Source organism: Tympanuchus pallidicinctus, unplaced genomic scaffold (assembly GCF_026119805.1).
Source record: "Tympanuchus pallidicinctus isolate F22 unplaced genomic scaffold, pur_lepc_1.0 scaffold22, whole genome shotgun sequence".
In the NCBI taxonomy this organism is placed as follows: domain Eukaryota; kingdom Metazoa; phylum Chordata; class Aves; order Galliformes; family Phasianidae; genus Tympanuchus; species Tympanuchus pallidicinctus.
In genome coordinates, this window is record NW_026294739.1 from 21,979,639 (window position 1) to 22,002,207 (window position 22,569).

Here is a 22,569-nt window from a genome sequence, read left to right on the forward strand (position 1 = left end):
TGTATTACCACTGGGGATGAATGGAAACATGGAGTGTGATGAGTTTTACAGTACAGTCATGAATGTAGAAGAGTGGCAAACATTCACAGCTGACTGCTGGCCTTCCTGTATGTATGATATTCCACCAGCAGATGTTGCTGTGGATAATCAGAGAGGGGAGCTGCAGGTTGCAGGAGGGCACTCTGCATTGGTAATGCTGGCAAAATGCTCTCCCAAATACTTTTATTTTGTGTTTTCCAAGCAGCCTGTTCAGATACAGCTCAGCCAGGGCAGGAGGGGATGGGTGCTGATGGAGGTAGCTGCTGGCTGATGGGGAAGCTGTGCTGATCCACAGTTGCTGCAAAGCAATAGTGGTTGGAAAGCATTCCAGCTGAGTCAGTGGGAATGACTGGGTTGTGTTTGGTAATGGGCCAAAGCAGTGCGGAGATAGCAAAAGGCTTCCCAAAAACCAAAGCATCCCAGGTATGGGGAATGGCAAGAAAAGCAGCCAGGAACCACTGCTGGTAATCTGTGAGGATTTTGCTGGTTCTGCTACATCCCAGGGACATTTGTTTTCACTTAATGGAGGGCAGCCGAAAAGGGGCTTGAGAGTGCTTCATTGCTTGCACAATGTTGGGAACTTGAGTGTTCCTCTGAAGTCAGCAGATGAACAGAGGTAACCTTTCACTCTCCCATAATTCAGGTTATTTGCACATCTTATTTTGTAAGAACTTTCAGTTGTGCTCATTGCTGAGTGTTTAGGTAACTCCTATTGCGGTGGAAATTGCAGCTCTCTGAGCATTTCTTTTTCCCTTAAATGTACAGCGTGGCTGGAATGCTGAAGCAGAACACGTGGCTTTAGCCACAAAGCACAACTCCCCCCCCCCAAATGGCATAGTAAAGTGGAAATGCCATCGTCATCACTTTTATTTCTTACTACTTCTGTATTGTGGAAGGAAGGGTTGGATAGCAGCGTTGCATTCAGCAATGAGTGGGGCAACAAATGTCAAGAAACTTCTCAGACTGCAGTGTTAGGCACTGCCTCTGGCTGGTGTTGGCCTGCAGCCCTCCGAGGGGCTCTCCATCTCTACCAGACTTGATATTTGTTTCTTCTCTATTAGCTGTTAAAATGGAGCACTTAAAAACATGGGAAAAATCCAGTTTTCTATTTATTTAGAGCTTCGGTTGATGAAAACCATGAATCACAGAATCACAGAATCACAGGAAGGCCTTCGTTTAGTAAAGTATCTTTATTTACAAAACAACTTTACAAAAATAATCTCAATAAAATTACGACAAAGTCAATTTACAGTATAATACAGCTGCACTTTCTCGAAACATATCAGATTATGATGGTGAATATTACTCCTATGTGTTGGGTCAGTCGGTGGCACTAAAAATGCTTTAAACAAGAAGCTAGTTCTATTTGTAGCCTACAGATCACTAACAACACTTAATAAACAACATGCTTCTTGGCTGATGGGGCTTCCCTTGTACAGCTTATGCCAGAGGGTGAGCAGCAATAGCCAGGGAAGGCTGGGAGGTGTGCAGATCCTGCTTGGCATTGCCAGGTCTGGGCAGGAGCCCCGGGCAGCACTGCGGTACCCATAGTGGCACCCAGCTTTCAGCATAAGTTAGAGAGGCGGTGATTGTCTGACCTCAGGAATGGCTTATCCAATGTCAAGTCTGGATGTGGTATTTTCAGCGTTCTGCCTAAAGAGCAGGCGGAGATCAAATCCCACCCCCACAGCATCTCACTGCGTGAATTTGCGGTGCTAATCTGCCTTGGGAGCTGGGGAGATACAGGCTTCTTCAGCTCCGTTCCTTGTACGTACACTGGTGTTCTGCTCTTAATGATATGTGCTCTGCTTCAGAAACGGCTTTACTGGAGCTTAAGAAACATACTGGGCTCCTCCGTAAGGCAGAACCTCCGTGACTCCCCAGCCCACAATGTTGCCCCGGGAGCTGCACGCATCCTCTCCGCCCTGCGCTGCTATCTCCTCAGTGCTGAGCACTCTGTCCCACAGGTTCAACCCTGTTAACTTTCCCGAGAAGGCCAAAGCTTCGTCAAACCCTCCTCCAACACAGCAGCCGTTCTTCTCTTGGCCGATCTGCAGAATTCCTCCATCAGGAACAACATGAGTGTCAGCAATGCCCACTGCTGTGGCCGTTTGCGCTCCATCCACCCACAGCGATGCAGTCCCGTTATCTGAGCTCCAGGTGCCACACAGATGGATCCACCTCCCAGGAACCACCACATTCCTGGCAGCCAGCTTGTGCTGGGCATTACCTACGGTGAGCACTGCAGACTGCTGGCTGAGGTACAGCTGAATCTCATAGGGATTGAGTTTTGTTCCGTAGGAGAAGACGATGGTTTTGTCCAAAACCTCCGTTGCTTTGACCCAGATGCAAATGGTGAAGGAGGAGAGGGTCATCGCAGCTGTTGGATGAACACTCCCAAAGATCTTTCTGGAGCGCATGGGGAACAGAATTGCTGTTTCATAGCCTGAAAAAGTTGATTAGGGAGAGGACATTAAGTACAAGTTGTTAGTACGTGCACAGGTAGGACCCTTGGCTCACACTCGCTTTGGGCTTTTCAGAGGGCTGTGAGCTCAGCTCATCCCATGGAATGGAGGAACCCACCTGCAGGATGCTTTGAAGAAGCTGTCAGATCTGATGGATGAGTTTGCTGCATATTTTATATGGCAGTGAGCCTAGGGGCTAGTCGTGCTGCTTGAGCAAGGCTCAGCTTTCCCTTCTCCACAGAAGCACATTCCTGCCCTGTACACATCGTACAGATGGGTTAGCTGCCTGCCTGTCCTGCTGCATTGCCCCTGCAGTCTGCATGGGTCACCAATAGAGATGGGTCCTGTCTGTGATGAGAGGTGAATGGAGCAACAGCTCTGTCTCACAGAGGTCCTTTTTTAGCCTCTGTGCCCTCTTTCATCATGACGTGATGGGAACAACAACGTTACAGTAAGCGGATGGGTTTGCTGCTCTGTCTCTCTGGAAGTCTGAGATACTGTGGTGTTCCTGGGATAGCAGCATGGAGCTGCTGGATCTCTGTGTCAGGAGCAGCTGCAGAGCAACCTGCAGGGCTGGATGCCACCGACAGCTTCTGAGCAGCAGGGCTGGGAGCATCCTTTCTGTGCAATGCAACGCGCTGGGGCAGGAGCCAAACCTGGAGCCAAACCCAGAGCAGTGCTGTATAGGAGAAGGGAGTGCTGGCAGACACGTGATGAGTTTGGGTTCTTTTAGGTCTCTCTTTTGTGACCCTGTCTGTAGGGCCATCAGGAACTGTGCACTGGTTAAGCACTGAGAATATGAACGTTTTAAAACAGTTCCTCTCCCATCACCAATCAGCCATATGTTACAATAGAAACTAGATAATTTAAGCTGCTCTCAGGAGTTCATGAAGCTTAGAGAATGATGATTACTGAGCACAAGACATCCTTGGTGTCCTATATGCTATTCCCTGGTCCTTAAATACAAGTGGGCATTCTAAGTTACATAGGGAAAAAGCAGGGCCCCCCGACAAGTAAGTTTCCTCTTTAGCTTAGAGCATCTGGAGGTTCTGTATGTATGGAAACTTCTGCTTTAGTGAATGAAGGCCTCTCTGTGTCCTTCAGGGCTGTGCTGCTGTGTTATTTCAGACTGCTTCCTCAAACCTGGGGCAGATTTTAGAATGTGAGAAGTCCCATCTGAACATGAGAAAGAACTTCCTTCCCATGATAGAGACAGAACCCTGGACAGGCTGCCCAGGGAGGTGGTAGGATCTCCAGAGGAGGGTTCAGAACCCACCTGGATACTTTTCTGCATAACCTCCTGCAGGAGACCTGCTCTGGGGGGCTGTGGGCTGCAGAGGTCCCTTCCAACCCATACGGTTCTGGGATTCTCTTTTTTTGGGGAGACTTGGGGGGCAGCTGCTGGGGATTCTCTTTAAGATGCTGTGAAGGAACTCTTTCACAGAGCAGCTTTTAGTTAGCAAGCTTTCTGGCTTTGTTATCAGGGGCTAAACAAAATTAAATCCAGCCTCGCTGAAGAACAAAAAGTGTGATTAGGAAATCCCTCAAGAGATGTCTGGCAGCAGTTCAAGATTAAAGTCAGTTGCTAAAAATTCCCTTGAAAAAGAACTTCCAGGCAGAGAGACACACTGGAATTACTTAAAAGGTGTATTTCAAAGTAAAAAGTAAGAATGCTTTCTATAACATCATGTTGCAACTAGTGGAAATACTCCGAGTTTCTAGTGTTGAGGCTGAGGTCTCTAATGCTGATCAAGATTTGACTCTCCTACAGTGCACAATAAATGGTGCAAGGCTGGCTGTGCTACAGGGGGAGATAAGGAATGAGCTCATGCCTTCTGGAAGGCAAGATCCATGTGCTTGGGGGTAAGGGATATGCTGGAAGGTCTGCTCCCAGGACATGCAGTTTACTAAAATGCTGCAGCATATAAAGGGGTGAAAGCAACGTATTCATAAGACTGCATTCATGTTCCCCATTAAAATACAGCTTTGTATCCTTGCTCAGCTGTGTGAAAGCTGATGGCATTGCTAAGTGGTCGCTGACAGTGCTGGGACTGCATTCCTCCTTCCTGTTGGCACACGTGCAGGACCATGCAAGTGTAGGTTTGTGGGGTTTTCCTTAGTTTTTTAAGGTACAGGAACTTTTATTTGTGGTAAAATGTAGTCATTAAAGATATGGCAGCACTGAGAAAATACGCAGCCATAGTCACCTGGCTGGCAGAGCTGCACAGTCCAGTGCACACAACAGTGTGTGCCCATGCTTTCTGCAGCTGGGGCTCTGCTCTGCCATACCCTGCTCTACTGCTGCTGCTGCTGCAAGTCTTGTTACAGAGCACAGGGGACCCCAAGGAAATCTGAGCAGTGAGCCCATCATTCTACAGGCACCTCGCTTGCTCACTGATATTCTAGAGGGAAAAAAGTGAATGTAGTGATAGCAGGGTGTCAGCAGGTCTGTGCCCTGCTGCAGTGTCCTCTGAGCTGCGAGGAGGGGGAGGAAGGAGCAGGAATACGCTCCAGGGGACAGGAGGGCTCAGTGAGTGAGTGAGTGAGGGGGCTACCAGCTGAGGGAGAAGGGGAGGATAGTTTTGGTGTGTTTGGCTGCTCTTTGGCAGCCCTTTGGGATCCAGGAGAGCTGCTGGAGGGGGGCTGGTGGCTGGGTGGCTGCTTTGCCCTGCATGAGGGTTTTGATTAAATCTTTCTTTGATCCCATGTTTGGGAAGCTCAGAACTGCTTTCTCAGGAATGCCTACTGAGTTGCTCCCTTGTATCTACCGCCTGCTCAGAGCCTCTGGGCTGCCCACGAGGCTGCTATGGAGCCCTACAAGGAGGAAAGCATTCACAGGACATCTGCTTGGGCCCCCAAAGAGCCCTCTGGGAAGCGCCCCACACTGCACTCACCTGCTGGCAGTAGGTGCTGGGCAGCCCACTTCTGAGATGCCTTCAGTTCAGCTCTGGTCTGCTGCAGCTCTTTCCATAACGTGTTCAAGAGAAGGTTGTCCTCTCTGTTGAGGCTGAGCTTGTCCTGCTGGAGCTGGAAAGCTGTTTCTTGGACCTCCCCCTCTGCCCATCTCAGCCAAGAGCTTTCCAGCTGGCCCAGCCTGGCAGACACGTTGTGGCTCAGCTGCAGGACCTGCTCCAGAACCTTGCCCTGCTGGAACTCACAGAGCCTCTCAGCATCCTCAGGTTGGTCTCCTTTCCTCTGCAGTGCCTGCTCCAGCTGGGCCAAGGCGTGGGAGGTGAGCTGCTGCATCACGGAGCTGAAGGTGCCGGTGAGGCCAACGGTGAGTTGGCTCAGCTCTGCTCTGATTGCCTGCACGTCTGCCTTCAGCCCATCCTCCAGCGCCTGCAGCATCATATTCTCCTTCATCTGTGAGTTCTCCAGCATGATGAAGAGCTTGTCCCACTCCGTGTGCTCCCGCTGGCAGTCACACGAGGCAGCTGCAAGGCAAGACACGGATGTAGGTTTAAATAGAAGGAGTGTTTCCCGAAATCTGCCTCTGTGCAAGGCTTCAGCCTGCCCCTGCATTTATGTCTGTATCAAAGCAGAAGGCAAAGCAGTGCCCAGTACAGCAATCCTAAAACCAAGTGGCATCCACCGTCCGTTGCAGGAAAACAGAAAAGTAGTGCGCAGCAAACTGCAGCACGCCATCCCAGTACCCGAGCATTGCCGTCTGCAATAACCCACTGCTACAAGCACATGGTTCCTCTTAAAATAATGCTTGTGGCTGTTACAAGAGCTAAGCAACAAAGAACGCAGCGCTGCGCTGTAGATGGTATCTACTTACATTCCTCAGTGCCCAGAACTGGACCTTCGATTTCGTTATCCAGATTCACATACATGAGATCGTAGTCGTCGTCTTCATCCAGCACAGAAGCAGAAGCCCTGAAAACACAGAACAGCATGAGCAGAGAAAGCACTCCTCCAGGCAGCATTCTGCAGCTGCTTCCTGCAAATAGCCAGGCTGGGGCTGGGCTGGAGTGGGACTGCAGCAGGGACTGCGAGGAGCCACGGGCAGCCCCTAATAAATGCTCCGAGTGTCTCAGCTTGAATGAATGAGCGCTGCGAGTGCCAGCGCTGTAATAGGAGCACTTCTGGTTGTTGGTTTTGGCAGTGAGGAGCAGGGGGCGTGCAGCTTGCTTAATGTCAGCCCCCAGGTCTGCATGTGGGGGTGGGGGGGGAGGATGGGGAGAGCTGCTCCGCACGCTGCTGCTTCCCCTGGAGCAGAGTGCCAGAAATGCGCAGCGTTGGGTGGGAGCTGGGAGAGGGACTGCTGCCTGAGCTGCATCACTTGGGCTGCTCTGTGCTCTTTGTGCAAACTCCGTTGGCAGTTGGTATGTGCTGTGGTTACGGAGGGGGCTGGCAGGAAAACACAGCTACCTGGAGCTGGTTTGGGTGCGTGTGTCTGGTGTAACCTATATGCTGTGGCTTTGGGGGCTGTTTTCTTCAGAAACTTCTGCTGCCCTGGTAGTTTGAGCAGCAAAGGAGAGCTTGTAAAATAAAGGCAGCTTGTTGGGTTTTTACTTTTCTAGCCCAAATTAGCAATAGCAACTTTGTATCCATTCGGGTAATGTGTTCCGTCTAGTTTCTTCCTTCGGGAGCCCACAGGTTAGCAGCTGCACGATTAGGATTGTGTCTGTTAACATGGAGAAAAACAAAATGAGAGACTGTGGGGTTAGGTGTTAATCTGGTGCCAAGTCCTACTGTTGCTGGTGTTGATCACTTTTAAGTGCTGGAGAGTGTATCAGTTTAATGAGCCTCGGGTTACTCCAGCATTGAGATTAAGGGTAGCACTCTGATGGTACAAATTATATATTGGCCACAAAATATTCAGAGAACAGGATACAAAAGCAAACAGAGCTGCATCTCATTTGTAATCTGTTGTTCCCTTTCTGGTTAGACTCTCCAGGAGAGGCTGGTGCTTCCCTTAGTGCTTGCCAGCCCTGCTCCTCCAGCACGCAGCCGATAGCACGGGAGTGGGACAAGTGTCCGTGGGAGGGTTAGCAGAGGTGCATGCGGCCTCAGCAGCTGTCCCTTGGGTTTGGAAGGCTGGAACTAACTGATCTTTGAGGTCCCTTCCAACCCAAGCCATTCTGTCATTCTATGACCATGTGCTGCTGTGCTGCTCTGCTCACAACATACCCACAGAGTGCTATGGGAGTTGTTCTCCTACAAGCTCTGTGCTGCTGGGCTCGGGCAGAGCAGAGGCAGCACACAGAGCCTTTCATAGAATCATCGTGGTTGGCTCTTTTGGAGAAGAAATCTTTCCTAATATCCAACCTCTGTGGCTCTTTGCACATGCAGGTACACTGGTTGTGAGCATGCAGCGTGGCCCTGGGCTGCAGGGCTGTGTTTTGCCTTTTGGTGCCTCTGCCCCACCTGACTTGCAGCCAGCAGCGCTCAGCCATCGGATGTCCCCAACTGTACATTGCTTTGTACTGAAATTGCCTAATTCCCAGTGTGTGGTCTGCCTGGAACGCCTGGAAAAGTCTGATCTGGAAAGCATTGGGGATAATGGTAGCAGGGGAGGAAGAGGGAGAGAAGATGATTAAGGAGTGGAGTGTCGCATTTTTCCATTCTCAGACAGCAAATGTACGTTTCAAGCTCTTCGTTTAGGCTGAGCTGCTTGGGAATGGGCAGGGTGTCACCTCCAAGCTCTGAGCAGGCAGAAGGTTGGTGGTGGCTGCGTGTGGGTGAATCATATGGAAGCTGGAAAGGGCTGGCAGCTGTTGAGGTGTGCTGGGAGCTGACAGGAAACACGCAGACATGAAAATGTGGGGGATGGAGCTGTGCTTCGTGACCCTTCTGGAGTTATACAAAGAACAGACACAAATTATGGTTTCTGCTTGGGTTGTTTACAGGTTTGTATATACAGGTTATCCAATTAAAAAGAATTCCATATCAGTGAGGTCACTGAAATACGGCTTCAATGCAGTGGGGTTGCCTGCAGTTTGCCCTTGCCTTTCATTCATCCTGCTTTGTGACTGCGAACCCAGTAATGTTTGTTGTACGGTGACTGGACAAGATGCCCAATTTACTTTTGTTCCAAGTATTTTAATACAAGTGGCTGCAATCCAGCACGTTGTGTCATGCTGAGTTATGTCCCCCTTCTGATGCATCCGATAAAATGGTGCTAAATTTAAATTGGTGCTTTTCTCAAATTGAATAGTTAGTCTGAGTTTCCAGGTGTCCATGATGTCCCAGCACAGGCAGTAGCACATCTCAGATGCTACTTCTTATCTGTCTCTGAAGAATTTCCCTCCATGCTCTTACAGTTGAGAACTTTGCTTGTCCAGGGCAGAGGGAATTTCATCTTTTGCTGAGATGTGAGTGAAGCTTAAGGCATCTGTTCTACGTGGACAGAAAACCTCCAGTGGAAGCTAAGCACGTGCAAGTGCCAAAAAGGCTTAATTCTGCAAACACATTATCCAGAGAAGGAAATAATTTTCAGTATATTTGCTTATAAAACTGTTCAATTTCAAACTCAAATGAGAAACTAGAAAACCTTAATTTGAACTTTGGGCAAATTGGTGCTTTGCTGGTTACTTTTGGTTACTTTTGGTTGCTTTTGGTTAGTTTGGGTTACTTTTTCTGGTTAGTTTAAGAAAAAGAACCGATCAAATCTTTGCTGAATATACAAATTAAAAAGGCACTTTCAAAAGAACCTCTGTGACACAGGAGTGTTGATCCCATGGTAAAACAGTGGTACTCGTGCCCCTTAATTACTGCACAATCCCACTTGTAGCATGGGGGAGGTGTGGGGAGAGCAGCCAGAACTGAACTGCTGCTGACCTGCCTGGGGTAACTATCAGCAAATCTCCTTCATTTGCAGCTGGCTTTGTGCTCCATTCATGGAACAGCACAGGAATTGCCCATGGCCCCGGGGACAGAGGTGGGGCTGGAGTTGTGGTGGTTGTGTGCAGGGCCCTGGGAGAAGCCAGCAGCTCTAGGAGCAGCAAAGTGCTTTGGGGTCAGATGCAGAGAGTGCCTGAGCAGTGCAGAAGCGCTCCCAGGGCTGAGGTACTCTGAAGGGCTCTAGCTGGGTGCTTTTGGAGCCTACAATGAATTGCATTTCAGCTACTTGGCTCAGAGGTGGTGTTGCAAAGCTTGTGTTGCTCTTCATGTATCTGGCATGAGCCAGATGGTCAGGTCTGACACATAGGTCCTCTTTCTGCCACCTGGGAACTGAGCTGCTTCTCTTGCAAAATTATAGGGCTTGGGTTTAAGTGGAAGAAAAAGCAGCAGGCCAAAGTGCTAGTTCCTATTGGAAACCAAATTCAAGGGGACCTTAAGGACTTGTACAAAAAGAAGCCATGCTACATTGCAATAGGCAGATGTTTTCCATATGTTGTTCGAGTGAGACTTAAATATATTTGAAGCAGGCATGTACAGCGATGTGAAGTTATATATTTTGGTATGAGCCTGGGCTTCAAACTGAATTATGCGCAGACATCTTAAGAAAATGTGTGAGAGAGGGTTTTGCATATCTGAGTCTGTCTACAGTTGACTTTCTCTGGCTCCTTTCTATTCCTGGAAATGGCATCCTTAACTATTTATGTTCAAATTTACTGTCATGCACATTTAGCTCTCTTAATAACCAATTATTCTTTCCATATGCTGCTTATTTAATTTGAAAGTCTGAACCTCAGAGAAGGAAAAATACAGCTTTTATGTGCTTTCTAGCCTTCTTTGTTTTTTGTTTTTTTAAATCCATTTAAATCACAAGTGTTGAGTGTAGGACTCAATGGAGTATGATCCAAATCTGAAAGCTTGCAAGCAACCCTCTCCTGGTATTGTGTTGGGAATGAAAATCATAATGAATAGGAAATAACTTTATATGCATTGTTATACCTGCTGTGATTTGCTCCATTTGGGCCACGTACTGGGCTCCTTGGGCCAGCCCACAGAAACCAGAAGCTCAGGGAGTGGTGGCACTGGAACAGGTTGCCCAAGGAGGCTGTGGATGCCCCATCCCTGCAGGCATTCAAGGCCAGGCTGGATGTGGCTCTGGGCAGCCTGGCTGCTGGTTGGTGACTCTGCATATAGCACGGGGTTAAAACCAGATGAGCACTGTGGTCCTTTGCCACCCAGGCCATTCTGTGATTCCTCCTGTGTATTCCACGGTTTGTGCCGATGACTGGTCCTGCTGCTTCCAGGTGGATGCAGATGGTCCAGGCTGCTCCCCAGCCACGCAGCACTGCTGTGCAGTAATGCTCTCCTCTGCTCTGTTGGCAGGGAACTCGCTGCTGCTGCGTGTCCTGCCTGCCCTATATGAGAAGCAGCCACAGCCGATGGCGCACCGCCTGCCCGAGCTTCTGGCACTGATGGGCCACCTGCAGCCATCCGAGCAGCAGCACCTCCTGCGGCTGCTCCAGCTCATGGCACGGAGGAAAGAGCTCGGGGTAAGGCTGTGAGTGGACGAGCTGCTCGGCGCTGCACCTCCTTCTGGGGGGTTTATCTCTTTCAGATGGCTTGGCTCTGACTGCTGGTGGCTGTCTCAGTTGGAGTCCACAACAGAGCTTTCCTGTGGTTTGCCATAGAGTTTCATTAATTCCATTCTTTAATTCTATTCCAAATTCTCCATCCGGTCATAAAGAACATAAATGTTGTGGTCCAGCAGTCATCGTTTTTATAAACTGGGACTGTCTATTCTACTATTTGGCTCTTCCTCTGTCAGTTGGATTGCAATTCCCATCATTGCACTTCTGTTAGAATTGTATGAACATATCAAGGAAAGCTAGAATGAGTTAGGAACCGATTAAGAGTGAGCTGAAGATTAATTAAGGCACTATGTGTCACGCTCTCAGAATGGCACAACATTCACAGCACATTTGAATAAGACAAAGCTTTGCTAATTTATTAAGTCTATAAAACCTTTCTAAAAGAAGAATCAGCAGTGGTTAATTCCTCCCTCCAAATAGCTGAGGAAGCTTTATCATAACGTGCTGTCACAGATGAAATAGAGCTGCCTTTGGAAGCAAGAGACCAAAGAACCCCATGTGGCCATGGAGGGGCTCTGCTGGAGCCGATGTGTCTGAGGTCACTGTGTGCCACTGCTGCGTCCTGGCTGGGGACACCGGGGCTGCTGCCCCACTGGGACATTGGTATCTGAGCCAAGAGATGCACAAGAGAGGATATGGAACCCAATGCCATGCCATGGGAATTTGGTGGAAGGTCTCACCAGTCTGTTCTGAAATGCATTTATGCACATCCCTCAGTTTCCCTGACCCAGAGGTGTGTTAGTAGACATTTAGTAGCACAGGTATGAAAGAATACTTTAGTAGGAAGTGGAACGTGCTCCGTCCTGCCTGTGAGATGTTTGAAGGTCTAAACCCTTGGCCTCTTGAAAACTGTGTTGTTATAAGCAATGCCAGCTTGCCCGTGGCATTTTCCGTGCAGCAAGGAGCTAGCCTTTATTTTTAGCTCTGTGACCACTGTTAACCTTGTCAGGTTGTTTAGTTCCTGGGGGACACAAAATATTTTTTTTACCAGTACTTTAATTTACTGTATTGTTAGGGATGACTAAGACCTATGCTGTTTTAATCCTGTAAGTATAGAACCTAAAGCAAGAGAAATGTTGGTGAGGGGGTAGAAGGTTTTTTTGGGCCTTTTTTTTCTTAACAATGGAGTATTTTCTTACTTATATATGCATAACTGTAATATTTCAAGGCTACAGCTTACCCTTCTTCCATATGTTGAGCTGAACTTCTGTTGACCTCAGCAAATAGCTATGTGCAGAGGTCAGTGAGGGTGAAAAGCTATTCCACTGAATCAAAGTCTCACGGTCTGCTTTTAGCCCTCCAATGTACAGCGCCTCTTTTTGTTGTGTATATTCACCATTCACAAATACGTCCACAGCTTTCTTCTTTTTTTCTTTTTAAATAGGTGCTGAAAGAATGTATTCTGTGTCTGTTGGGGCTTGTGAGAGACCCCAACCACAGTGACATTATCCTAAACATACTGACAGAAGTATCTGGCTATGACCCAACGGCCTTGGCTGCGTTTCTTCCAGAGCTAAAAGAAATTGGTGAGAGTTTCCCACATTTGATTGGGCAAACAGCGAAGATCTTTGGGGCTGTTGGACGCGTTGATGAGGTAATTAGGAAACTAAAGGGATGGGCTGGTTGGTTCAGCACACGTGTTTTCTTGTTTGTCTGCTTCTTTTGTTAAACCTTATGCTAAATATTCTGGAGTAACCAGAGAGCATCCTACCAGAAATGTCTCCATGGTTTGTAAGGTGGCAGTATGTCTAGAACGTGGTATCATTATTACTAGAGTGTAGTCTCTTTATTACTGCTCCTAATTAACAGTGCATCTGTTCTCTATGTGAATACATTCTATTTCTATCATCTAAAGCTCCTAGTTGATAAATGCACACGGCTGTCGTTATCCCAGCAGCTTAGCTCAGATTGCAGTGTCTACAGTAAGAGAAATGAAAGGCAAAGAAAAGGAAAAGAAATATTTTGCAGCCCCTTGGTATGATATTGAATTTTAAGTGCATATAGCCTTCAGGAATGTTGTAAGCATGTGATGAAATATGAACTTCCTAATATCATGTAATCCAACTATTTTGGATTTGTAGCCAGAGTTAATTGAATACTTCTGACAAATGTCTGTATAATGGAAGTGCCCAGAGGCGGTGCTGGGCTGAACCTCATCTTGGGAACATCTTCACGTTAATTCAGCTTGGGGTTTGACCTTGTGGGAGCTCTGTGCTGTACAGTGATGTACAGTGGCAAACTCCTAAAAGCTGTTTCATGACCTTTAGGACAGAGGTATGAATTTGCAGTGGGCTTCTTGCTTCCATCGTAAGTATGCAGTGCGGAGATGGAATGATGCTCACCAGAGCCACGTGTTGCAAACAGGCTCGGAGTGTGGTCAGCACTGCTGGGCAGCCTGGGCCCAGTGCCTGAACTATTGGGTGTCCCAGGGCACCACGCTGTCCTGGCTTATATCTGACATACCCTGATTTATAATGAGATTCGGGTTTCCATTCCCAGATACAAGCTTACTGTCTTTCCTTGCTAGCAATAGATGTTTTCCTTCTGCCTCAAATCAGTTCTATGAAGGCAAAACTAATGCTCTGAAATCACAGAGTTTTGGCTAAATAAGTCAGGCTTTTATGGCTGTGATAAAACTTGGCTGCCCAGGCAGAAAATGAGTAGTATGTCGTAAGTTGGACCATTTGTGGAGTGTGACACTGAAGCCTGCCACACAGTGACATGGATAATTAATTTCTGCGGAGCTGAATTCCACCAGCCCCTGGACTTTGTGATCCTTGTGCCAAATCAAGGGAGATTTTTCCCCACGTAGGCTGGAGAACACAGTCCTGTGTATATAGACAGGGCTCAGTCCCTCTCTTCGAGGTTTTAAAGGCTCCAAGAGCTGCAGTGGGCCATGTTTATTTCTGCATTCAGCAGAATATTTCATAGAATGGCCTGGGTTGAAAAGGACCACAGTGATCATTGAGTTTCAACCCCTTATTATGTGCAGAGTCACTAACCACCAGACCAGGCTACCCGGAAGAGTACGTCTCTCCTATTTTAATCCATTGCTTGGTGCAGTTGCACGTAGCTTCCCATGGCCAAACCTGCATGGGATAACTGTCTCTGGGCACTGCTGTGCAGATCAGGCACCTTAAAAGTAGGGAAAAAGCCTTTGAGACTGAATTCACTGATCTACTGAGCATCGCTCACTGCAGCACAGGCGCTCAGCCTGCAATTAGGTAAGCAGAAACACATCTGGCATCACGAAAGCTGGACCAGCCTTAAAGGTTCAGCTGATAAAAATGAGTGCACCACAAGAAAGTATTGAAGTTCTACTCTGACTTAAGTGGAACTGTTGTGTTCCAGGCATCCCTGCTGCCAGCTAGCTTACGTAGGTTGGGTCCAGCAGGGTTTGTGAGCAGCAGAGCAGTCCCAGAGGCTGTTCCCTAAGCCAGACACCATGGAAGTGCCTTTTGGAACTCCTCTGCTGCTCCCCTCATCCTGCCCCAGTGCTGGGGCTATGGACGTGAGCCCCCACCTGCAGCCCCTTTCTGGCCAAGCAAAGCGAGTGAGAAATGAAAGGTAATGGTAGGGTTGGAATTTTATTTGTTGATATTTGATTTCACTGGAAGGCTCACTTGGCAAAAAGAAGTGGCAAGGATTGAGGGTTGGCCCTTTAGAGCATAGGCTGCAAACACAAGCAGAGGGTCCAGTGGGCGAAGCTGAAATCAGACCCTGTTCATTGGCTGTAAATTAGTGCAAAGCAAAACCCCACCTCGGGGCACAGCTGGGTATTTCAGATTCATTCCTCCAATAAGTGTGTGTTTTGAGCCAACTGGAAACTGGAGCTCCTTCTGCCTCCCTGTCATCTCTTTGGTAGTCTCCCCAGCCCAGATTTCAGGTACAGCACAGTGCTTGGCCACACCTCACCAAATGGCTTGGATCCTCACCTCCCAGCAGACAGAGTGCCAGAAAACGTGAGAGATATCTGCAATATCTGCAAGACACACAAAATCAGAAAACACCCACAGCTCCCAACAACAACGAGTTCTGTCCAAATGGGCTTTCTGCTTTGGTTTTTTTTTTTTTTGCTTTTTTTTTTGCTTTTTTCTTTTTTTGGATAAAACATTGCGACGGAGATAATGACGGCTTTCATGTCGAGCTGTTTTGCCGTGACTCTGTTTTGTTTAACAGTTACACATGACATGGCTGGCGGGGTTTATTGTTCTTTCAGCTCGCTCCAGGCGAGCAGCAGCGTTGCAGCGGGCTGGAGGAGCTCCAGCTGGTTCAAAGCGACACGGCAACGCTCAGAACTTCTCTTCCAGTTACGTCTGCTGCACAGTTTGTTTAGGAAACAGAAATGTGTTTTAAATGTTAATTGAGCCCGTGTTTATCTCTAGGAGGGAGAAATGTCTTCCAAATAAGTTAGGGAATATTTACTCAACAGCCAGCCTCCTTTGAGCCATTGAGAAAAAGGCTCCGCCGCAGCTCTCAGCCCACCCCACAGTACCTGCACTGGTTCTGCATGGGGCTGAAGGGCTCTTCTGACTGCTGCACCGTTCCTCTGTGCCATGACATAGGGCAGCCATTTGCCTTTAGTTTGGAGCAAGTTGACTTTTTTCACACAACACGTCTCTCACAGCTCTCAGGTGATGTCCTGCCAAAGTCTCCCGTGTGCTTTTATGGGCCTGCTGCGCTTGGAAGCCAACCTTCAGTGGTGTTTTCTCTCCTGTTACATGATTCTAGAGGAATTTGGAGTTTCTTCTGAAATCCAAGGCAATACTGCTCTTGCCCTGCAGCATAGGGAGGTTGCATGTGATGCGCTGCTTCCCCTCCTTACCTGCTAATGCTTGGTAAGATGAGAAGCCTTTATTTTCCTAAAGTGCCTTTGCATGCATTTTGGCACAGGTTCTAATAGCAAAGTTTCTCCCAGTTTCTGTAAGGATCTGCTGGGCTGGAAGCCCCGACCCAAGCCCTGCTGTCCCACTGGAGGATCCAATATGAGCTGCTGAGCTGCTGGCTTCTCCTTCTGCTGCTTCTGCCACTCAGGTGTTTTCAGCACATTGGAACCCAAACTGCTTAGGACAATTATAATAAAACACAGAAACCCCCCATGCATTTCTTTATCTTTAGGGCTTGTGTTTTAGTATGAGAATTTGCACATGTGCACACAAAAATAGTTGGAATTGGATTTGTGTGCACTTGCCAAGCAGAGATAAGGTATCTTTGTTAGAAAATATCTGTGCTTTTTTAGATTAGGATCTGAAATAGCCTCTTTCATCCTAGTTGGCAAGGAATGTGGTCCTGTGGGTAAATTGCTCCACAGAGCTGTGGCTACAAAGGGCATATCAGACTGCAGTGTGTGGCATGACTGATAGGACTGATCTCACCAGTGGTGAGATCTTATGATGAAATCTCATGTTAAACTCCTCTTTGCTGCAGTGTTGGTCTCATCTAAGTGATGCACTGCAGTGCAAGGAGAGCTGCTGTGATACACATATGTGATATACAGGATGCTTGAACTCCTCACCATCAGCCCACGTCTGGGGGGACTGCAGTGGCACCCAGGACACTGCAGTGCTGAGCTTTGCTGGGATCACTGCTAAAGGCTGGTCCTGGGGGCAATGCTACGTGCAGCAGTGGATCCAGAAGGGAAGTCGCAATCAGGAAACATATTTGTGCACTGGAAAAAGAGGTATTGGCTGCTGGCTGTGTGCTCATCACAGCTGGGGGCATGCATGGAGCTGGTTGTAACTGCCTGGTTGCTCTAGAGTGCCTGCAGCTGCAGAGGGCAACGTGGGCAAGGCAGTGACCTGGACACATGTCCATTCATGCAGTGGAACCATAACAAAGACTCCAAGATGGAACCAGCCATGAACTGTGCGGCACAGCCCTGAGCACAGGGTCTGCTCCCCGCTGAGCTGGGGGCACATGAGCACAGCATGTGCCCGCATTTGGCCTCGAGGGGTACCACCCTTCCCTAATGACAGTGCTTTCATTAGCAGCATGCACACATGCCCATGTGTGCCCAACGTGCACACAACCTACCTTGCATGAGCAAACATTGCATTTGTTTGTTTAGAGTTGTTTCTTTTTATCTCCTTGTGTTGTCCAGGAGCAAGCCAGGAAGTGCCTGATGTATTTGGTGAACCAGCTGGCCAACATGGAGCACTCTTTTCACCACATCCTTTTGCTGGAAATTAAGAGTCTCACTGACACGTTCTCTGGCATCTTGGGCACCCAGAGCAGAGACATCTACCGCATGAGCAACAGCTTCACTGCCATAGCCAAGCTCCTGGTCAGGCAGCTGGAGAACAGCAGCTCAGCATCAGCCAGGTAGAGCCGGTGGGTGTGACAGGGCTGTGTGAGCCACTAGGAGCTCCTGGGAGCTGCCATGTTGCTATTTGCAAATTGGTCTCGATTATCCCTTGTGTTTTGTTGTAGTTGATGCACATTCAGCTGTTGGATTGCGTTGGTTATAGGTCTGTGTGCAAGCTCACCCTTACACATAATGGACAGCACCTCTGTCTGTAGAAGCAACTTAAGGCTGTAGGGATGATCCCCAGGTGCCTGCAATGCCAGGTGCTTCTGCACATCACATGGCAGCAGCTGTGTCATTGGCACTGGAGAACAAAGAAGCTGTTCAAGTCTGAGCATTTCCAAAAGCACAGAAAGGAAGCCGTGTCCGCATCAGCAGACATGGGCAATCTGCAAGGCTTCCTTTCAAAATAAACCAGTGAAGTCAGGCTGTGCAACTATCGCTGGGTTTACTGTAGAAGATAACCACTGAGGCTGAGAAGAACAATGGCTGGCACAGCTCTGTGACATGGGTTTACTTAAAGAGCTCTGAGTAAATATCCTGAACTTGTACCCGACTGCTGTAGCAATCAGCTTCTCCAAATCTCTGTCCTAAGATTAAAGCATGGGGAGCAATGCTGTGGTTGTCGCAATAAGGATGTAGGTGTCACTTAGATAGCTGGTAGCAGTCACTTTTAATTAGGGAGAGACTTATCATTGGCATTGTGTACACTGACGTGGGTCAGGAGGGCACAAAGGGGATACTAATGCTGTGATATAAAACATAACAGATGTCAGAAAACTCATAACCATGAAGGACAGCCTTGGAGACAGACGTAGGGCCGGAGCCAAAACATGGAGGTCATCTGAGAAACAACTAATTGGTATCCTGGAGGGTTAGAAATGAGAGAGGAGAGGAGCCCTGCTGGAGCCACTCGTTTTGCAGGGCTGGGAGAAACACGCAAAGCACAAGGATTGTGCCTGCTGCCCAGGACTGGCCATTTGATTTGCAGTAGAAAAATGATGCTATTTGCTAATATGCTGTGGTTTTCCTATGCCTTGTTTAATGTTCTGCATCTATCATTTATCCAAAGCACAGGAAAAGGCTTTTGTTAAAGTGTTACTGTCCCATTTCTCTATAAAACACCCCTTAGTTAAGGACTTGCTTTGCTGAAAAGTAGAAGCTACTTGGTGTGTGCGTGTGTGGATGCAGATGCAAAATACTGCATTGTGTGTGGAGCTGGGGGAGGAGAGGGCAGGGCAGAGCTGTGTCTGCTGTGGAAGGAAATTAAAATACCATTTCAGGCCTCTATCAAGCATAGCATCAGCTAACCCAGACAGGAGCAAGTACTGAGCAGCAAATTCAGGCTAAAATGAGGGACCTCCACTGATTTACAAAGAGCTGCTTCTGATTTGTGCTGATGTTCAGTGGGAACGACCCAGAGGCTGACATGGCAAGCTGTGCTGGCTGCAGTGCTGCTGCCATTTCTGCTGCAGTGCTTCAAGGAGCAGCAATCCAGAGCAGTTGTGCTGTGGAAGGAATATAAAAGTTTTAAAATGTGTGGCTGGATTGCAACCATTCCTTCCAGAATCGTATGTTTACATAAGAAGAAACTTATTTCTTTGGAATGACGGCTCACTTGGAGTTGTTTGACACTGGGAATTTTACATGCATTTAGCAGAGAGTGTAATTAAAACCATGTGATGCTCTACTGCAAGTTGTTCCATCTCAGAGGGGCTTTTGAAGAACACATACAGAGTCTTAACGGGCAGATCCAACCAACAAGTGTAGCACAGTCAATTAAAAGTAGGCAGGAAAAGGTAGGAAGAAAAATTAATGTTTCCAAGCCATCATTCTGGGTAAGGACTGGGGGGTAAGAGATGGCAGCAGTGCTGCTCAGGTTAGCAGCAGCTGGAGGTACCTTTCCTTCCTTGAGCACATGGTGTCGTTTTAGCATTCATTTACTTTTCAGTTGCCTTTCATTTTCTGCCAGGTAATTGGTTTCTGGCAATATTTGGAAGCTCATGATAGCTTCCTCCCCATGAGTGGAGGCAGGTCCTGAGCTGCAGCCTCTCCCTGCCTGCCCATGCCATCCCACCATGCCTTGAAAGCTGTGCATTAATGCATCACAAGGACCTGTGCTCCATCCATCCACACTGCTTCCCTGCAGAGCTGCATCTGGAAGCCATCCCATCCCGCTGTGTTTTCAGTAATTTCTATTTGTGGGCACTCTTCTGCCCACTTGAAGCACAAGATGGGTGATGCTGATATTGGTGACAGTCCAGACAAACGCTCTTTAAATTAATATCTCACTCTTTATTGCTGAGTTAGATGGCTTTCTAAAGTTCTCTAAAGAGAGCCTGACAGCAATGGAACAATGAGGAGCACAACAGCATTGAGTGTTTTGCAAGCAAGGTTCCTTGTGACCCATGATAGGTCTGTGCATCCTTTCCCTCTTGAAACCAGTCCGAGCTTTGGTGTAAGCTGATCCCACTCCAGCAACCTCAGCAATGTACCGAATGCCTTTTGCCAAGATTTCAAACAATAGTTTATTTTACTGTTGCTGCAAGGGGAGGCCGGCAGGAAGGGCTGCCAGCATCCCATTGGGCACAGGGCAGGGGCTTTGCTGCACTCTTCTGAGGCGCTTTTGTCTTCCTGGGTGCTGAGCTGGTATGTGTGAGAGAGCAAGTGGTTGCTGGAGGTCCTGGTATCAGCCAGGTCAGTGCTAAGGTGGGGTGCAAGGTCTGGTGATGAGCTCTGTATTTATTAACATATTGCTTTGTTGATGTCTTTCTTTAGCGGATGCGTTCTCTTTGCGTTTCCTTTGCAAAGCCATCAGGGCTCAACTGGAGAATGCTGGAAAAGAATCATAGAATCATTTGTGAATCATGGAATCACAGAATGGCCTGGGATGAAAAGGACCACAATGATCATCTGGTTCCAACCCTCTGCTATGTGCAGGGTCACCAACCAGCAGCCCAGGCTGCCCAGAGCCACATCCAACCTGGCCTTGAATGCCTGCAGGGATGGGGCATCCACAGCCTCCTTGGCAACCTGTTCCAGTGCCTCACCACCCTCTGGGTGAAAAACTTCCTCCTAATATCCAACCTAAACCTCCCCTGTCTCAGTTGAAGATCATTTCCTCCTGTCCTGTCACTAGAAGAAAGGTGCTGGTATGAAAGTCCACTCTTACTTCCAGCCACCATCAAGGTTTGCTGGCTTGGCTCCATCATTCACAAAGCCATCAGCTCATCCATCCCCACTCGGGGCTTTATATACACACATGTATGTGCAAAAAGCTTGCCTTAGCACTCATCAGCAACAGTGAGAGCAATGTTGAGAGAGCTGCTGGGCTGGCATCTTTCAAATGAACAAAATCTTAGAGTCATAGAATTTGTTGAGTTGGAAGGGACCTTACAAAGTCATCTAATCCAACTCCCAGTCCTGTCCCACGTCTCCAGAAGGATTTCTTAGCAAAGGTCATACTACAGTTCCTTATTAGAATACTTCTTTCAGAAACGCTCTGCAGTGTTAATGTGTTGTTGCCTGAATTAAAAACCAAACAGGACAAAACTTGCTGAGTCCCCCGAGAGGAATCCTGAGCTGCCTTTATCGAGACAAACAGCCCGCTCTGTGATGCAGTGCTCGCAGTTGTTTTCTTCAAATTTGCTTTCTTTCCACAACTGCTGATTTGCAGTGTTTGAGACTTGTTAAGGGGCTTCCCAGCTGTGAGCACGACTTGCTGAGATGCAATTGCTTTGAGGACGGTGTGTTAAAATCCTTGTTTGTGGCTTTTCTATATCTGTGTTTCGCGGATTGCGCCATTGGGATGTTTGCTCCTAAGGTGGAGAAGGAAGCCAAGGGGACCAGAAGCAACACCAGCTTGTTTCAGAACTCCGGGTGGGATTATTGAGAACTTCTCCTGATCCCATTTCTTTCCATGTGTTGAGTTCCAAAACATGTTTTTCTTACTCAGAGTACATTAAGTTAGTACTAACTGCATGTGCTTTTGTCAAATTGTTAAAACCACAGCCCTCTATAAACCCTGCAATTAGCTCTACTTTTGGTTTATGAAAATAATGTAAGAAGTCACTGTTTAGCAAGCTTGGAGGAATGGTTTAAGTTCAGCTGAAAAACTTTTCCCAGTGGGACTATCAGGAAAAGAGGTTTTCTGCTTGTGCAGATACAGCACATGCAGTTTCTAATCCAACGTTGTCAGAGATGTTCAGTATTTCTGATCCATCTGACAGAGATGTTGATCTGGAAGATGTTTCTGAGAATGATTAATCAACCTCTACGTAAATCTCTGCTGAAACAGAATTATTTCCCCAGGCACATGGCGTGGGTCAGCGGTGGAAATGCAGAATCAGCATCATGAGGAGCAAAGTGTGCTGGAGCTAAATCTCTGCTTTCTGCTTCCCCAGGACAGAAAATGATACAGACACGGTATCCCCTGTGCCACTGGGCAATTTAAAATCTGTTGTGAATGGAAATGAAGAAGATGAAAAACTTCAAGAGAAAATACAGGCTTTTGAAGAAAAAATAAATATTGACACCAGTACCCCTGGCTCAGTGAGAAGATACAGCTTAGGCCAGGTTTCTAAAGAAGAAAGGAAGGATATGAGATTTAACAGGTATGGTTCTATTAAATGCACAAGTGGTTTTCAGGAATATCAATTTCGTAATGAAACGTTATCCAAATATTGAGAAATGGTTCTGTGATACCTCTGGGCATTGTAAGGAGTTTGAACCAACTTCATATCCATGAATTTAAAGGTTGGCAAAAAAATTCCAAGTTATTTATTGAATCTGTTCTGCACTCTGAAACAGCAGGGAGGATGGAAAATGTTCGCAGATGACTGTGGAAAGGAAGATACGGACATGCATCAGCTCTGCGCCTGCTTCCAGGCACTTCCCTTCCAGCCTCCTGTTCTAATGGAGACCTTTGTTCTGTGCTGAGTGTAGGTGTGGGTAACGCAGAGCTGCAGGCTGAGTCGTGGTTCAGTTGAATGGCTGTTGGATGGCATCTTTATGACGTGATCAATAAAGCGTACGCTGCAGGGCTGGGGCTATAAGTTTCTCACAGATAGGATGATTGGCTCCTTCTATTTCATGCAGATGTTGTGATATATGTTTAGGACTCAGTTTCATTTGCTTATTAAAACTGGCTTGCATTTGCTTTTGAAATGCGTGTTTGTGGAAGGTATTTCTCTTGGCTAAGCTAGCCTTGTGCTCAACTCTCAGAGCTGGCTGCACAGTGCTAACTCTGAAGAGCAAATGTCCAAAA

General features: G+C 47.6%; 2 protein-coding genes across 12 annotated transcripts in view; one reads left to right on the forward strand and one right to left on the reverse strand.

The window, feature by feature from the left end:
• The window catches only part of VEPH1 (ventricular zone expressed PH domain containing 1), a 58,156-nt gene that overhangs the window by 15,765 nt on the left and 19,822 nt on the right, over positions 1–22,569 (forward strand). For 9 of the 11 annotated variants that reach the window (XM_052686081.1, XM_052686083.1, XM_052686080.1 and 6 more), the window contains 4 exons: positions 10,734–10,900; positions 12,384–12,593; positions 17,100–17,320; positions 21,707–21,916. In XM_052686081.1, the coding sequence (XP_052542041.1) occupies positions 10,734–10,900; positions 12,384–12,593; positions 17,100–17,320; positions 21,707–21,916 (808 nt within the window). Of the gene's footprint in view, positions 1–5,705; positions 5,814–10,733; positions 10,901–12,383; positions 12,594–17,099; positions 17,330–21,706; positions 21,917–22,569 lie in introns of those variants that run through there. The other 2 variants (XM_052686089.1, XM_052686090.1) reach the window with 2 other exon arrangements.
• Positions 1,248–6,883, reverse strand: PTX3 (pentraxin 3). The gene is made up of 3 exons (XM_052686111.1): positions 6,286–6,883; positions 5,399–5,938; positions 1,248–2,485 (listed from the first exon to the last, which is right to left on the reverse strand). Exons 1-3 carry the CDS (start codon positions 6,431–6,433, stop codon positions 1,872–1,874), a joined length of 1,302 nt encoding a protein of 433 aa, XP_052542071.1. The 5' UTR covers positions 6,434–6,883; the 3' UTR covers positions 1,248–1,871.

What these genes read in the sequence shown, in the direction of transcription:
- PTX3 (XM_052686111.1), bottom strand. Translation starts at nt 6,433, where the DNA reads ATGCTGCCTGGAGGAGTGCTTTCTCTGCTCATGCTGTTCTGTGTTTTC. An exon ending in AGTTCTGGGCACTGAGGAAT is followed by an intron (nt 5,939 to 6,285) that starts GTAAGTAGATAC and finishes CTTGCCTTGCAG; the next exon opens with CTGCCTCGTGTGACTGCCAG. An exon ending in CCAGCACCTACTGCCAGCAG is followed by an intron (nt 2,486 to 5,398) that starts GTGAGTGCAGTG and finishes CAACTTTTTCAG; the next exon opens with GCTATGAAACAGCAATTCTG.